Source organism: Diabrotica virgifera, chromosome 2, assembly GCF_917563875.1.
Source record: "Diabrotica virgifera virgifera chromosome 2, PGI_DIABVI_V3a".
Classification (NCBI taxonomy): Eukaryota; Metazoa; Arthropoda; class Insecta; order Coleoptera; family Chrysomelidae; genus Diabrotica; species Diabrotica virgifera.
In genome coordinates this window covers 59,955,427-59,973,672 of record NC_065444.1, presented here as the reverse complement: position 1 = coordinate 59,973,672, position 18,246 = coordinate 59,955,427, and the positions used below count along the sequence as shown (strand labels likewise).

The 18,246-nt window shown below is 33.0% G+C and overlaps 2 protein-coding genes across 2 annotated transcripts in view; one reads left to right on the top strand and one right to left on the bottom strand.

Annotated features, from left to right (window-relative positions):
* The first annotated feature begins 4,446 nt into the window (after window positions 1-4,446).
* LOC114337373 (integumentary mucin C.1-like) overlaps window positions 4,447-18,246 on the top strand; it is a 103,702-nt gene continuing 89,902 nt past the window's right edge. The window contains exon 1 of the mRNA XM_028287790.1: window positions 4,447-4,521. Coding sequence (XP_028143591.1) covers window positions 4,468-4,521 — 54 coding nt within the window. The 5' untranslated portion in view covers window positions 4,447-4,467. The remainder of the gene's footprint in view (window positions 4,522-18,246) is intronic.
* LOC114337363 (uncharacterized) lies at window positions 6,620-17,581 on the bottom strand. Its single transcript, XM_028287780.2, has 2 exons — window positions 17,496-17,581; window positions 6,620-7,223 (listed from the first exon to the last, which is right to left on the bottom strand). The coding sequence occupies exons 1-2, from the start codon at window positions 17,541-17,543 to the stop codon at window positions 6,720-6,722; spliced, it is 552 nt and encodes a 183-aa protein (XP_028143581.1). The 5' UTR covers window positions 17,544-17,581; the 3' UTR covers window positions 6,620-6,719.

The window sequence follows — 18,246 nt, the reverse complement described above, 5'->3', positions numbered from 1 at the left end:
ATTCTAAATGGGAAATAAGCCACAATTTGACTTAAAAAATGAATTTTCCGCAAATCGCCAGGAAATTTTGACATTCCTGTCAAAATTTCTTGAAGAAAAAGTCAGGACTTCCTTACTGTAAGGAAATGTCATTTCCTTACTGTAAGAAAATGATATTTCCGTACAGTTGTTAGTGTTCTACATAAATGATAGAAAACATTGTCAAGTTTGACAATTCAACCTCAATACGTTTCCATAGTAACCCAAGTAATTTTATTAGGAATTTCAAAGCACCATTTATTTGGGAATAAAATTATCGCGTTTTTTTTAAATCAATCAATATCTGTCGAATTTTAAACGATTTGCGGAAAAATAGTATGTTTACCTCGTAGGAAAAGCCACATTCCTGGACTCTGTGTTGCTAAGTCTCGGCTTGCGCCTCGACTTAGCAATCTTCACAGTCGTCCAGGAATGTTAAGCTTTTCCTACCCGGTAAACAATGTACTATTATTGGCGTTTCGACTTTCAACTCGGACGTTATCAAAATATTACTAAAGTTAAACAAAAATCTTAAAAAGACTTACAGAACTATGTGAGATGAACGGCCTCAGAACCACCAACGGATTTTTTGAACATAAAGACATTCACAAGTACACATGGACTCAAGAAACAAGAAATCTTAAGTCGATAATAGATTACGTCATACTGAAGAAAGAAACCACAGTGCGAATAAGAGACGTAAGAGTACAAAGAGGAGCAGAATGCGGCAGCGACAATAGACTACTGATAGCAAGATTAGAACTACCATGGGTACACCAAAGTGCACAGAGTAACCAAGAACCATATAAAGAATTACCAACAGAAAAAAGACTGAAGATACACTTACTTCAGGACGACTCCATAAGAAACTTGTACCAAAGAAGATTAGATCAGAAGCTAGTGGAATTTCGTTTTGAGGAGAATATCAACAGTACATACGAACACATAAGAGACAGCATAATACAAGCAGGTCTGGAAGCGCTAGGAGAAATAGAAAATACAAGAGATAAAAATTACAAATGGGAATTCCACGAAGACACCTTAGAGAAAATAAAAGAAAAAAAAAGAACTATACCATAAATACCTAAGCACAAAAGATCCACAAGACCTCCGTAAATATAGAGATAAGAACAGAGAAGTTAGGGCTATTACAACGAAAGAAAAAAATGAACAATGGGAAAGGTCATGTAGAAGTATAGAACAGAATATGGGAGGAACAAGAAGTTCAGAAGCCTGGAAAATTGTGAAATCATTACGAACTAACAGGAAAGAGATAACTTTTATACAATACATACCAGACGACGAGTGGGAGAACCACTATAAAAATCTACTGATAGAGCAAAGACCAGAATTCAGCATCGATGGAGACGAACAAAAAATAATGACCACAGAGGAAGAAAAAATAGTCATAACAGACAAAGAGATGAAAGAAGCAATAAATTCCATGAAGAACAATAAAGCTGGAGGACCAGGAGGAATTGTGGCGGAACTAATCAAATACGGAACACAGAAATTAAGAAGAATGATATGCCGAATCATGGAAAGAGCAATAAATGGAGAGGACATCCCTAAACAATGGCAGCAAGCCTACATAACATCGATATACAAAAAAGGTAACAGAAAAGATTGCGAAAATTACAGGGGGATAAGCGTCATCGCTACAATGGGAAGACTGTATGGCAGGATCCTCAGGAACAAAATAGAGAAAAATATAGAAGGTAAAATCGGAGAAGAACAAGCAGGTTTTACAGCAGGGAAATCATGTCTAGATCATATCCATACAATACAACAGACAATAGAGAAAAAAAGAGCTAAGAACAAAGATGTACACATGGCGTTTATAGACCTTAGGAAGGCATACGACACCGTGCCAAGGAAAGAACTGTACCAAGCAATGACTAAAATAGGGATACCACCTAACCTAACACAAGCAATCAAAAACATGTACAGTGGAAATGAAGTAAATATAAAAATCGGAAACAAGGTAGTTGCTAACTTCAAAACAACAAAAGGATTACTACAGGGATGCCCAACGTCACCGACTCTATTTAAAATATTTTTAGAACACGCACTAACAACTTGGAAGACAAAGTGTAGGGGTATGGGAATACCGATAAGGGACGATTATCTCTACACATTGTGTTTCGCAGACGATCAGGTGGTGATGGCTCAAGATGAAGAGGATATCAGTTACATGGTAAGAAAACTAAAAGAGGAATACAAAAAGGTGGGCCTGGAAATAAATATGAAGAAAACGGAATACTTAGTAATATCGGAAGAATACGTAAAAAACTTAGAAGTAGAAGAACAAGTTGAAATAAAAGGAACGAAGAATTTTAAATATTTGGGCTTTATAATGTCGAAAAGCGGAACAACAGAAGCAGAAATAAAAAGTAGATTGGGACAAACAAGATCTTGCATCAGACAACTCCATAATGTAATCTGGAATAAAAACATCAAGGGAAAAACAAAAAGAATGATATACCAAACAATAGTAAGAAGCATCATGACATATGCCGCAGAAATTTGGGTCATAAACAAAAAAACCCAAAAAAGCATTCTGGCAACCGAGAAGATGCTGTGGTCTCACCAGAAGAGACAGAATAACAAATGAGGAGATAAGGAGAAGAATGCAAGTGGAAAAAGATGCCCTGCAATATATAGACGAGAGAAGACTGAAATGGTACGGCCACGTACGCAGAGCAGAAAACACTTGGATAAACAAGGTTGCAGAATGGAGCCCAAGAGGAACGAGAAGAAGAGGACGACCTAGAAGATCTTGGAAAAATGAAGTCAACGAAGCCATGTCTAAGAAAGGATTGGAAGACGGAGACTGGGAAGATCGAAAAAAATGGAAGTCCTGGCTGACGGAAGGGAAACGGCATTAGCTGTAGACAACCCTTTATATATATATATATATATATATATATATATATATATATATATATATATAAACAAAAATGTTGTTGCTTAGTAGAAAAAAATCTTCTAATAATTTAATTTAATCTGACTCATTCATATCGGCAATTCAGACATATATTATATATTTTAAAGTAGAAGACTTTAAAATGATATTGCCAATATTTATGAGTTGCGTTCCTGGGACGACTTTATTGAAAGATAGTTCATTCGATTACATGAAATCAACTTTAACTCAAGAATATTCGTCACAAAAAAAGTCATAGCATGTGATTTGTCTTTAAAAAGACAACCACATGCAATGGTGACAGTAAAATTCTCGTATTAGTGATTCCATAGTAAATCACAAGGAAAAAACCCAGAATTTTTACTGTCACCATTGCATGTGGTTGTCTTTTTAAAGACAATGTTAATGACTTTTTTGTGATGGATATTCTTGAGTTAAAGTTGATTTCTTGTACTCGAATGAACTATCTTTCAATAAAGTCGTCCCAGGAACGCAACCCATAAATATATGACAATATCATTTTAAAGTCTTCTACTTTAAAATGTACATATAATATATGTCTGAATTGCCAATATTAATGAGTCAGATTAAATTAAATTATTAGAAGAATTTTTTTACTAAGCAACAACATTTTTGTTTACTTTAGTAATATTTTGTATTTTGATAACGACGTCTGAATTGGAAGTCGAAACGTCAATAAAATCATTTTTTAAGTTAAATTGTGGCTTATTTCCCATTTAGAATAATAAATTACATAAATGCCACAAAAGAAATAGCTTCAGAATAATATGGATTCCTTACGTAAAAATAAGTAACTTTTATTCGAGACATTTTTTAATTATGGATAGATGGCGCTATAATCGGAAAAAGCGATTGTTGGAAATGGAAAATTAAATTACAAAATGGAAAGTCCCCACTAAAATGGAAGACTTAATTTAACTGTTTTTTGTTTTAGGACCTAATCTTTACAACCCAATAGGTCCCCGTAACGCTATAGTAACCGCAAAAGAATCCTTGCATGCCTCCCCTACTATGTATAAGGGATAACATCGTGTCTGAACTTTTACTGAAATCCGACGGTCTATTACAAAAAAAGCAAATACTGTTTTTCCTTTTTAAAGTAATTGATGACTCATCCTCGTTGCACTTTATTGCATTTCCAATAACAATCTAATTTGTTTACATACTTAACAACTCAATCTGCATGAAATTCGATTCCGTGCATATCATTTCAAAATAATTTAACGTAATCTAGGATGATTTGTTGCACTTTTCAAAAGGAAGTACCGATATTGTTATAGACCTATTGTTCTCAACAATAAAATATTGGTTTAGCCTCATTTTTCTTTTGAAACAATTCGAATAATGGCAAAATTACCTTGTTACAAATGGCAATTGGATCCGAAAAGATTTTTATCATTATGCACTAATGAGGACTACTAGATCATAGCCAAAACGGATTTTGTTTTGGTATTTATGTTTAGTCATCTGCCATTGTTGTTCCTAATCGGGTTTTAAACAAAATGAATCTTATCAAGTGTATTTGTGCTATTTTTTGTATAGGTATAATTATTAGTGTAAGTAGATAGATATTCAGAACTTGATATTTAACCCATTAATGATTGAATTATTTTTTCTCGTCAATTTTAAAAACTTTTTCGAACACTAAACAGAGGCATTATCAGGAACTATAGACAGGTCAATTTTTGATTAAAGGAGGTCATATTTGCCTGGAATTTTCAATTACATATTTAACTTTCACCCCTAAGCCAGGGTAACAATCACCCCAAAATGTTTTAATGACAGTGGGCGCCAGAAAAGATATTGTTTTAAAGCCTTCGCAATTCTCTGTACATACATTAGTATATAATTTTTTAAATTCGGCCCAATACTTTATTTTATTTAGTTAAAAAGACTTTTACTTTAAATTAAATTTACCTGCTTAATTACCTGCCAGTTCGGACAAATAATCCCCGGACATTTTTATTTAGCGTATGGACTTTTACAGTACGATAAATACACAAATATAATATATTATTCAAACACTAAAATATCATGAATGAACCTCAATATTAATATCCAATTTACATAGCCATTCAATTATTGCTTCTGCGAAACATTCCACAAAGTCCTGGAGAGGTTTCCACGGTAGGCACGATTTAGGCAGTCTGAAACAAAATGGTTTATGGTCTGTATAGGTGATCCGCAATCGCACTGTGGACTTTCCGCACAACCCCATTTGAACAGAGAATCAGCACATTTACCATGTCCGGTACGTATGCGATTAAGCCTCTGGACCGGAGCAGATTTGATCTGATGAAACCCTGAGGTGGGGTGGATATCTGAATATAGTCTGCTGCTATTGTTGGCATCCATCTTGTTGACCGTTGCCTATGTACGTCATAAGAATCACCAATTTTTCGGGCAGATCTGATTGGAGGATTTCTAGATCTCAGTCGCTGGTGCTCTTTTGAGATGTCTGGTATGTCTTGATGGACTGGTAATTTTACGTTGGCTACAATTTTCTGGCACTCTCTCACTAATGCTGCTGCTGATCTGGTGGAGCAATATTGCTCAAAGTAGGCAGCCATCTCACTGGGGTTGATTTTATTGTTCCAGTGATTATTCTCATGGTTTGATTAAGTTTGACATCCATTTTGTTTGTATGTGCACTATTTAGCCGTACTGGTGCACAATATTTTACCACTGAAAAAACCAAAGCTAGAGCAAAGGTCCGAAGTGTATCTGAAGATGCACCCCAAGTTGTTCCAGCAAGTTTTGTTATTATATTGTTTCTTGTTCTCATTTTACTGGTTGCGTTTGTAAGATGCCTTATGAAGGTGAGTTGATTCGACAGGTAAAAGAGACAGGTTTCAGTTTTACTTGTGTTAGGACGTAAGCGCCAGTTCTTAAAGTAGTTACTTAGTGTAGTTAGGTCCTCGTTTAGAGCTCGTTCTCCAGCTTATTTACTATTATGTTGGAAGCCAATGACCAGGTCGTCAGCATAAGCGAATTTTCTCGATTTTGTTTCAGGTATATCTGCCGTATAAGGGTTAAATAATAAAAGGAGCTACCACTGAGCCTTGAGATAAGCCGTTGTTGTTTTCTAACGTTACTCCGTGCATCATTTATATATACCTGAAGCAGTCTGTTGGTTAGTAGATTGTTTATCAGCTGACAAGTTTTGGGACAGGGTATGATTTTCATAAACTTATAAATAAGGTCGTCTTTCCACACAATGTCATAGGCAGCCGTAAGATCTATAAATGTTATGGCAGATTTTTCACGTCTTTCAAAGCCAGCTTCGATAAATGTAGTTAAGGACATCACTTGGTCACAGCAGCTTCGTCCTCTTCTATATCCAGCTTGCTTAATTACAGCGTCCTCAATGGTGTTACATATTCGGTTATATAAGTTAAGTTAGTTCGATTAACTGAGACTCCAAGATATTTAACGTTTTCTACCTTTTCAAACTCAAACGAGCTAATCACACAAGAAAGACTGGGGGCATGGTAAAGTATTTTCCTATATTAGAAAACGGATAGAAAGGCACAAAATGTAGACACAGTTGTTACATTTATCTTTTCGTTTATTTATAAGCAACTGTCAAGTAATAAATAACTTAACATTTCTAATAAATGAATAAAAATTACTATATTATCAGAATAATACACATTTAAGGTAATAATGGTTTATTAACAAAAAATAATAATAATTTAGTAGACGACAGGTATATACTATACAGAACACATATTGATTAAGTTTTAAAAATATCTTATAAAGGCACTATTTCATTATTTCCCAGTATTCCATCCCATGTACCCCCACCGGTTGCATAATTCGTTACAGGCATAGTTGCGCCGGAATTTTGAGCAAAGGAATCACTATAAGAGAACATGCCAATATTACCACTATTGTCCACACCCAACATTCTAAAGCCGTTTACGGTACCAACGTTGTAGTCTGTTGGGGGGAGTATGGGTGCTGGAGCTACATATCCTACATCATTTGGAGTCATGCCTAACATACCATTTACTATATTGGGCATTACGTTTACAGTACCTACACTTCCCATGTCGTTGGGATCCATTCCTAACATTTTAAACGAGCTTACTTCAGTACCCTGCCATGTGGGCACACCGACAGCTGCAGCACCTATGTAATTCATACCATTATAGCTGAATTCATTAGTGGGATTACTAAATTGATAGTTGATTTGAGAAGTACTATCTGATCCATAAGGGTCCATTCCCAACATTTGAGATAGGGAAGGGTTAACCTAAAAGCAAAAATTATATCCTAATGTAGGTATACCCATAATATTTTCAGACAATCATAATATTTTAAAACAATTACAAAATACATACTACAATTTACTATACAGGACAAATTTCGGAAAAATGGCTAATATCTGAGTTGATCCCAATACCCAAAAAATCCAATGCAATGAAATTTAAAGAATATAGATCGATCAGCTTGATGAACCATGTTTTAAAAGTGTTCTTGCGAGTAAAACATGAACATGTCTACAAAAAACTAGCTAACTAGCTAAAACTATAGCCAACAGCTATGCAGCAGCTTTATCACCAGGAGGCATTATTTAATATACAGGGTGTCCCGAAAAGATTGGTCATAAATTATACCACAGATTCTGAGGTCAAAAATAGACTGATTGAACCTCACTTACCTATATACAATAGTGCACACAAAAAAAGTTACAGCCCTTTGAAGTTACAAAATGAAAATCGATTTTTTTTTCATAAATCGAAAACTCTTAGAGATTTTTTATTGAAAATGGACATGTGGCATTTTTATGGCAGCAAAATCTTAAAAAAAAATTAAAGTGAAATTTATGCACCCCATAAAAATTTTATGGGGGTTTTGTTCCCTCCAACCCCCCCAAACTTCTGTGTACGTTCCAATTAAATTATTATTGTGGCACCATTATTTAAACACAATGTTTTAAAACTTTTTTGTCTCTTAGTACTTTTCGATAAGCCAGTGTTTATCGAGATATTTTGAATAGTTGTCGAACCCACCACATATTTGTATATGGTTAAGTATGATTATTATAGACCTGTTAATAATCTGAAAATTTATTTATAATTTACATTTTTAGGTATATTTTAAAAAAGAAGCCGGATCTCGATAAAACCTGACTTATCAAAAAAAGACTAAGAGGCAAAAATGTTTTAAAAACACTGTATTTAACTAATGGTAGTAACATTTGGGGGGTTTAAAGGAACAAAATCCTGATAAAATTTTTATGTAAATATATTAAAAAAGGGTTAATAAAAAATTAATAAAATTAATAAAAAAATAATAAAATATTTTATTATCCGCAACTCAATAAAAACTGGCTTATCGAAAAAATACTAAGAGGCAAAAAAGGTTTAAAAACGTTGTGTTTACCTAATGGTGCCACAATAATAAATTAATTGGAAGGTACACAAAAGTTTGGGGGGTGGGTTTAAGGGAACAAAACCCCCATAAAATTTTTATGTGGTGGACAAATTTCACTATAATTTTGTTTTAAGATGTTCCTGTCATAAGGATGATACATGTTCATTTCAATAAAAAATCTCTAATAGTTTTCGATATATTGAAAAAAATCGATTTTCATTTTGTAACTTCAAAGGGCTGTAACTTTTTTTATGAGCACATCTGTACTAAGGTAAGTTAGGTTCAATCGAACTATTTTTGACCCCAGAATATGTGGTATAATTTATAACCAATCTTTTCGGGACACCCTGTATAAATACTCATAGAATGGTGTCTGGTTTACTTTGAAAAAGCTTTCGACAAAATACAACAGCAAACAACTTGCAAACTTGCAAACATATTTCGGGGTACAGACATAGATGACCAGGATGAGAATCATTACAAAATATCGATATCAAAAAGCCATAATACGAGTAAACCAACAAAAATCTAAAGAGATATGTACCTATAAGAAAAGGAGTACGACAAGGATGTGTGCTATCCTCTCTACTTTTTAATATGTGTTCAGGAGAGATGTTTAAAGAGGCACTAGAAGACATCAATGAAGGAATACCAGTTAACGTAACACTAGTGAATAATCTCAGGTATGAAGACGATACAATACTCCTTGCGAACTGCAGACAAAGGCTGCAAATTTTGGTTGATCGAACCACAGAGTACTACGAGTGGTATAGAATGGCTCTGAGCTCACAAAGAAACAAAAATCATGATTGTCAGTAAGAACAAGATCGAAGATGAAACAATCTAAGGTAAAGCACAATCTTTAGAGAAATTACCCAGATAGATAAAATTACTTAGGACTAGTGTTGCCAGGTCCGATTTGTTTTTAATCGGTACAGAAGCAAAAACAAATCGGGATTTAGGGTTGTAGATCGGGACAAATAAACAACAATAGCCCAGTAAATGTTTAATTTTCAGAGTCAACTCCGAATTGCATGAATATCTGGTTTTAGGTTCTACTTACTGTCTACTTCAAAGTTGAACTTGTACCGTTGGTTGCTTTTACTTGGGGGGGTGACAGTTACAGTTACCCCTTCTCGGGGGTAAAAAACGCGCGTTTAAAGTAAGTCCCAAAACGGATCAACTGACTAACTTTAAAAAACTTTTGTTCTATATAGTCCAGGAACCGAAGCTTTTCACCTCGCAATTTTTACAGAATGGATCGATTTGCTTGAAAATTTGAGAATAAGTAGTGGATAGTCCAAGGATCAAAATCTATATAATGCTGAAAGGCGCTTTTACCTTGGGGGTGGTTGCCGCCCCATCTCGGGGGTGGAAATTTTCTATTATATTTTGATCGCAGAAGTTGATAAAAACTTTCATTTTAAGCAAAAAATGTTCTATACATTTTTTTGATAAAATTAATAGTTTTCGATTTATTCGCTATCGAAAGTGTTAGTTTTATATCGAAATAATCAATGTTTTTCGATATTATACTCACTTACCATTCACTCAATTTTTGCCGTAGAAAAAAATGTTTTAAACCAACGTCTTGGGAATTAAATAACCTATAATTTCGTCTAAAAACAATTTTTCGTATCTCTGATGGTAATCTTTCTATTCTGAAGAAAATAGCATTTTTTACTAAACTACAAAAATTGGTTATTCGCTTTTAACTCCAGTTTTTGAAAAACTAATCATTCTAATCCACTCAAACTTCTGGAATCTATTAATAATACATGAATAAAGAAGAATGTATAAGGCCAATGACTAAAAATACCGTTAACTTACATTATTATGCTTCAAATTGGATTTCTCCTTTTTTTTTCAAAAAATATATTAATTTTTTAACTGTAACTTTTTTATTTTGTATCCTAGAAAGTCTATTAATAAAGAATTTTGTAGGTTTTTATAAGGTATATAAGGCTGTTAATATTAAATCCTTTTAAAATCCTCAGTTGCAAAAAGAGGTGATTTTGAAAGGGTTGGTAAAGGTGGTTTTTGCATGTTATTACTAGATTTAATTGTCAATAGCTCACTTAATTTTTTATGGCAGAAAATATTTTTGCAAACTAAGTTCTTAGGAATTAAATAAGCTACAATTTTATATTTAATAATTTTTTCGTATCTCTGATGCTTATCTTTCTATTCTGAAGAAAAATGCATTTTTACCAAACTACAAAAATTCGTTATTCGCTTTTAACTTCATTTTTTTTAAACTAATCATTCTAAGTCGGTCAAAGCTCTAGAGCCTATTAATAATACATAAGTAAAGAATACCAAATAAGGTTAATGACTAATTTTAATTAGGGTGGTAAGTAGGGGGAAGTTTTTGATCACTTTTTCGCTGAAAAAAATAGGTACTGACATTCTTTTTATTATAAGTCACTTAATTTTTGAGCTAGAAACTATTTTTTTATTTCTGAAGATAGATATTTTTAAATATTTTAAATTGTTTAAACAAGTTATTCTCGAAAAATGCATAGTTTCCTTGCTTTTGACTTTGAACTACAATATTTAGCATTTGACGAAGAAGAGCTGACATATAATAAAGTATAGCTCGATTAATATTGGTCTTAAAGAAAATTTAAACAAAGGATTTTGTTTATTTTTTTAGAAGGTACATTTTTGTTAAGCAAAGTTGTTTTGATAAAACCAAAACTTTTTGAGTTATTAGCAGAAAACTGATTAAAAACATTGTTTTTTTCGATATACTTTCGAAAGCGAATAAATCTAAAATTAGTAATTTTATCAAAAAAATGTATAGAACGTTTTTTGATTAAAATGAATGTTTTTATCAACTTTTGCGGTAAAATATAATAAAAAATTTCCACCCTCGAGATGGGGTGGCAACCAGCCCCATGGTAAAAGCGCCTTTCGGCGTCATATAGATTTTGATCCTTGGACTATTCACTACTTATTCTCAAATTTTCAGGCAAATCGATCCATTCTGTAAAAATTGCGAGGTTTTGTTCTATTTTAAGCTTCATTACTTGGACTAATATAATTTTTAAACTAAATACTTTTCGAGTAATTTTATCGAAACAAATGTTTTTAGTAAAAATATAGCTTTTAAAAAAACAAAAAAAAATGTATGTTCAGAAATTCTATAAAACCAGTAAAAGCAAAGTTGTAGCTCATCAAAAATACGTTCTTATTCGTCAAATTCCAAATCGAATTTTGCAACTTGAAATAACTAAAAAATTAAGCAATTTTCGGGCAAAAAATAATAAAAATTTTTTAAAGTGTTTCAAAAATCTTTAATTTGTTCTATATAAAAGTCTCTAGCATTATAACTAAGCGAGTTACACTCAAAATAAAGTTGGCCCCTTATTTTGATAAAAAAAAAATCGTGAAAATCTCCTCCTATTTACCACCGTAAATAAAATTATTCGTTTCCGCTTTACCATTTACTTTATATGTGTATTGTTTATACGATCTCTAAGGTTTATAGCCCGATCAAAGGACAATCTGACCCCCAAAAAAATAAAGGAAGGATGAAAATTTGGGAATAGGTAGTTGAAATTGTCTATTATTATATAAGAAAAAGTTTACAATTCTACATCCCCTCCATTTTAGAAAAATGCAAGGGAATGCCCCCCTCTTGAAGGTAAAAAAATACATTCAAAATAAGACCGGAATTGGATAAAATGACTAATTTTAAACAACTTTTTTCTCTAGAGTTTTTTCACTAAGTCAATACTTTTCGAGTTATTTGCAAGTGAATATGTTCATTTTGTAACAGAAAAAAACATGTTTTTGGACGGTTTTTCGGAGATAACTCAAAAAGTAAGTATTTTAGCGAAATAAATATTCTTAGCAAAAATATAGCCCACAAAATATTGAAAAAAATGATGTATACATGAGGCATGTACACTAGGGTGGAGCGCTGTTATATGGGGAAAAATGAAATAACAATTTTCACAAACGCGGGGTGCGGAATCGATGCTACTGTGGGAAAGGATTCGAAAAGTTAATTGTCATCTTTTTATATTTTCACTCTAAAAAATTTTTTTGCCTTTTTACATACGCGGGATGCGGTATCAATTCGCTTTTGGGATACGAACCGAAAACTTCAATAACACTTCTTTCTATTTCTATTAGAATAACTGCCCCGGCGCTACTGAAATTGGTCTATTTTGAATTTGCAGGCCAACCCCCGACCTAACGGTGCAAAGAAACAGTTATAAACTGTCACACGAGTGGACCTTCACTCTCCCACTACAGTTCAATTCTAAGTAGGTATTAATTATTCACTATCTATTCAGTACTGTTTCGATAATCGGTTGGTTTAGTACCGTTTTCTGTAGCTTCAAAGCTTAATCGTCAAAGTTTAGTGTTGTGACAAATTTTGTGTGAATTCGTTTACTGTTGTTATAAACAACTATGGCATTACTCCGGAGTGAAGTATCTTGTCCAATATTTGGTTCTGGCAGTGAGCTCCCTAAAAATGTGTTACCTACGTTTAAAGATATAATGAAAAACTCCCTAAAAACTATAAAAGACAGTATAAAAACTGTATGCGAAAAACCAGTGAAATTGTGACGGAAAGAGTAGAGGAGATGTGGCGCAAAGCTTCAATACCAATCGTAGAACACAAAACAATATTATCTAGAATTATAGCTTACCACGATAAGTATAAAACATTATTGAAACCTTATAAAGGCAGGAAGGACGAAGACGGTTACAAAGCGAAGCTGTTCAAGTTTGGTGAGGATAGCAAGAAATTATTTGATATTGCTACTTGCAAATGTTTAGAGTTCACAGATTGCAACTGTCCTAGAAACCGAAAAATTCCACTACCAGAACGAAATTTCTTAATCGACCAACGAACTGACCGTAAAATGATGATTGGTAGTTTAGATCGTGAAACGACCAAAAAAAATGAGATGAATTTACATAGATTACACCAACAAAAGCAACGTGAAGAACAAAGAGCCTTGCAAATAGAGGTGGAATCTATTCCTAGTACTTCTAAATCACCTAAAACTTCAAAGGCGATCGAATGTTCAGCAGACAGATACATTAAAGAAAAGTGATGAAATTGAGGACTTCCAATCGCAATCTCTTATTTCCACTACTTCACTCACAATGACTGATGTCACATTTCCGGTTGTTGCCAGAACATTAGATCGTTATGGGGTTTCAGATCGTGCTGGTGCTGCAATCATTTCTGCAGCTTTCCAAGACATTGGTCTTATTACAGAGAGCGATTCATCACGGGTTATAGACCGAAGCAGAGTTCGAAGAGCTCGTTCTAAAGCTAGGGCTACTATCTCAGATGAACCTACAATTTTTGATACTGACACCATCGGATTATTTTACGATGGTAGAAAGGATAAAACGTTAATACACGAAGATGGTCGTAGAAGAGTGACTCAGGAGGAGCATATTACCATATTGAAAGAACCGGACTCTGAATACCTAGGGAATATTTCTTTGAAAACTGGTGACGCCAAAACGATTTGTAACTCTATTCTGACATTCCTTTCCTCCAAGTCTATCGATGCAAATCAAATAATGGCTATTGGTTGTGATGGGACTGCTGTTAACACAGGAATCAAAGGTGGCGTTATTCGTTTATTGGAAATCAAGTTTCAACGTCCACTCCAATGGCTCATATGCCAACTACACGCTAATGAACTGACGTTGCGTCATCTTTTTCAATATCTAGATGGCACAACAAGTGGACCAAAAGGTTTCATAGGTCCCATTGGCAAGGCTGTTACTAACTGTGAAGTATTACCAGTTGTTCCGTTCGATGCAATTCAGTGTGCGTTGCCCGATATTACCAAATCGACACAAGAGTTAAGCACCGATCAACTACAAATATTACTGCAAATATGTCAGTACATATTTGGAATATTTTGGAATTTTATAGGAATATCCCGCTTTAAGGAATAGAAATTTGAGGCCCTGAAACGTTTCTACTATCCACAAATGATCGGTTATTAGAATATCCCGGCTATAGGAATACTTTTGCTTAGCACGAAGGCTATTCCAATAAGCGGGTTCGACTGTATATCAATAGTGGACATTGTGATGCAAGTTTTGCGAAAAGAAATCCTGGTAAACTAGTTCACTCTAGATGGTTGACAATGGCGAACCGGATTTTGAGATTATACGTCTCAAGTCTCAAGTCAAAGTCCGTCAGAAAACCTAATCATATTAAGCACATTTATTTTAACGGTGTATGCTCCTATGCGGTTCAAGATCAAGACTGAGCCAATTTGTATTTTTGGTGCCAAGCATTTACATGATACAATAAAACTGTCGCGCTATTTGCCAAACCATTTGAAGGATGTTATTGACCCAGTTATACAAAGAAATGCATTCTTTGGCCATTCAGAGAATATACTACTAGGAAGGTTAGCCGACAACAGACAGTACGTCAGAGAACTGGCACTCCGCCGAATATTGAAGATCAGAGAGACATCAGAGATCGGAGTCTTCCGTATTTTCCAGGTACCTACCTTAAATATGGATGCTGATGATTATATCGATTTGATAGATTGGAAAACCAAGACAGAACCTCCACTTACGAAGAGTATTAATACCGAAATAATATCTCAGGCAATCATAGAGCCACAGCTTGTGGAAAATGAAATCCTGAGAAATATCAGAAAAATTCCGTGTCACACACAATCCACTGAAAGGTGTGTCAAATTAGTTACAGAAACAAGTGCTGCCGTCTGTGGGTCACAGAGGAGAGACGGATTCATTAAGAATAAGCTCAAATCATGCCTTTTGATGCCTAAGTTTGATACTAAGAGAGACTATAGTTCATAGCGATTTTAATGTTATTCTTCAATTTATAAGTAAATATTTTTTATTTTATATTTACTATTTATTCTTTTTTCCTCATATTATAGTTCTAATAGCTCTAATAAATGAATAAAAAACATCATCGTTGACTCTATCAAATTAAAAAAAAAATTTAAGAAATTCTAAAATTTCAATCGCAGTGGGGCACTTTTTAGACTGAAAATACGAAAAAATGTCATTTAAGTTTTTCGTTCGAAAATGGAAGATGCATCAATTCCGCACCCCGCGAAAATGAAATTCGAAAAAATAAATTTGCGCTCCACCCTATTGTACACCCAGTAGAAGCAGAGTTGCAGCTAATGAAAAGTAGGTTCTTCTTCGTCAAATTCCAAATCGAATATTTCAATGTGAAATAACACAAAAACGGAGCACTTTTAGGGAAAATTTATTTTAAAAGTGTTAAAAAAAGGTTTATTTTTGTTTTTTAAAAAAACTTGTAATATGAAAATTAAGTGAATTACGCTCAAAATATTATTGGTCCCTTTTATTTTTTGGTAAAAAAATCGCGAAAATCACCCACTAATTAGCATCAAATATGCATTTTAACATTACCACTTCACAAGTTACTTTGTCTATGTATTATTTATATGATCTGTAAGTTTCATCGGTTCAAAGTGCTTCGTTTTGAAAAAGCTGTAGTTAAAATGGCTTGAACGAGTAACTAATCACGAGTTTAGGCAAATTTTGAACAGCCATAGTATAACCAATTTTTGTCTATCAAGAAAACAAAAAAACAAAATTATTCAGAAAAGCAAAACGTACATTTTATTATTCTTTGAGATTTTTGGTGTTCCTAATTGTTTTTAAGTTAATTCCATAAACAATTACGATTTTTTTCAAAATTAAAAAAAATGTTTTATTTGAACCAATGAAACTTATAGATAATATAAAAAATACATAAGTAAAGTAACCTGTAAAGGGGTAACGATTAATTTTATTTGAGAAGCTAATTGAGGGGTGATTTTCGCCATTTTTTTACCAAAAAATAAAATGGACCAACAATAATTTGAGCGTAACTCGCTTACTTTTAATGTTAGAAATTAAAAAAAAACAAAAATATACCTTTTTTAACCACTTTAAAAAAGTTGTAATGAATTTTCACCGAAAAGTGCTCAGTTTTTTGGTTATTTTACATTGAAATATTCGATTTGGAATTTGACGAAGAAGAACCTACATTTCATTAGCTGCAACTCTGCTTCTACTAGGTCTGCAGACCTCACGCGTACACCATTTTTTTCAATTTTTTATAGGCTATATTTTTACCAACAATATTTTTTTCGCTAAAGTACTTACTTTTTGAGTTATCTCCGAAAAACCGGCCAAAAACATTTTTCTTTTTGGTTAAAAATGAGAACACCTTCACTAGCAAATAACTCGAAAAGTATGGACTTGGTAAAAAAACTCTATAGAAAAAAAGTTACTTAGAATTAGTCATTTTATCCAATTCCGGACTTATTTTGAACGTATATTTTTTCACCCCGAGAAAAAATTTTTCACCCCGTATTTTCCAATTTTTGTAAAATGGATGGGATGTAGAATTTTAAACTTTTTCTTATATAATAATAGACAATTTCAACTACCTATTCCCAAATTTTCATCCTTCCTTTATTTTTTTGGAGTTTTTCGTAAAATTTTGCGTTCCCTGGTCGGGCTATTACCGGTTGGGAGTGCTTAGTTTTGAAAAAAAATGGTTTTATAGTTAAAAAAAATTTCCTAATCGCCGTATTTTCCGTTTATTTACTGGATTGCAAGGTGTTTCTATAATATGTATTTAATCCTACATAATAATAATATAATCAGTCAGTAAATCAATACCCAGAAAGCATCCCCCATTCGCAGGGGGCCGCGCCTGATAGAAGAACTGACAAAAAACTCCCACCATCTCCCAAACTCCCATCAGTCGAAATTACAAAAAAAAAATCGAAGATTAAGTAAATTATTTATTTTTTGAAGCAGTGGGGTAAAAATTTAAAGCAGTGGAGTGGAAAAAACAATAGAACTATTTAATTGGAACCGCTGCAGACAGAGTAAAATGAGCCGTGATGATCGCCAATGTCCTTAAAGATACACATGAAGAAGAAGATTGAAATTTATTATAACTTTACTATTAATTACATAAAATTTCCTAAAGTTAGAAAGACCAAGCAATCATCAATTATCAAAAAGAAGAAGCGGTCAAATTTATAAAAGATGTGTAACTACATCTTCCTCAAAACTACAAAAAATATATATCACTTGGCTTCTATAGACGCCTCAATACCTAAAAAATATTATATTTATTTACCTTGTTTGAGAGTACCAAAAAAATCAAAAGGCAGCAGACGTGAGTCATGATGAATCACAGTTTCTGAACGAACAATTGCTAGTAATTGACACTTTATTATTATTATATGTGAATTGTGACAATATATTTACCTTCAATAAATTTGTCATTGAACTTCCGGGTTTCCGTAAATTTTAGGTACCCTGTGAACCAACTCATATTTTATTTCCTCTGATTTACTTTTAACTAAAGCTAGAGATTCAGATCTAAATAAAACTAAATTCACATCAAGACTGTTATAATATATTTTTTATTACCCACAAACTAAGAAATATACTTACAGTGACTTTATAAAATCACATACAAACAAAATAAATTAAAATTCATTTTCTTCACAAACAACAGGAAATAGGAAGATCTCAGATACAGAATACATTATTAAGAGTAAACAGTAGCGATCAACAGGTAGCAACAAAATATAACTTCGGGAGATAGTATCATAAACTTTGGCAACAGTGGTAATCTTTGAGGTTATCTAATATTAATATTTTGACAATATCATAGTCTCGCTAAATGGAAGTAATAGAAAACGATTTTATTATTAATAAATAGATATTTATAAAAATAAACCAAAATGGGTGAAAATTTTATGTTAAGATAGGTATTTAGAAAGGTATTTGCAATAAAACAATAAGAAATAATCATTTTTTGTTGTGAAGCGAAACAAATTTCGATTTTCGCATAATTTTGGCACGGTTTTTAATGGACTTTT

Coding starts and splice junctions, on each gene's coding strand:
- LOC114337363 (XM_028287780.2), bottom strand. CDS start 17,543: ATGACTCACGTCTGCTGCCTTTTGATTTTTTTGGTACTCTCAAACAAG. Junction 7,224..17,495: donor TTTTGGTACTCTCAAACAAG/GTAAATAAATAT, acceptor TTTTGCTTTTAG/GTTAACCCTTCCCTATCTCA.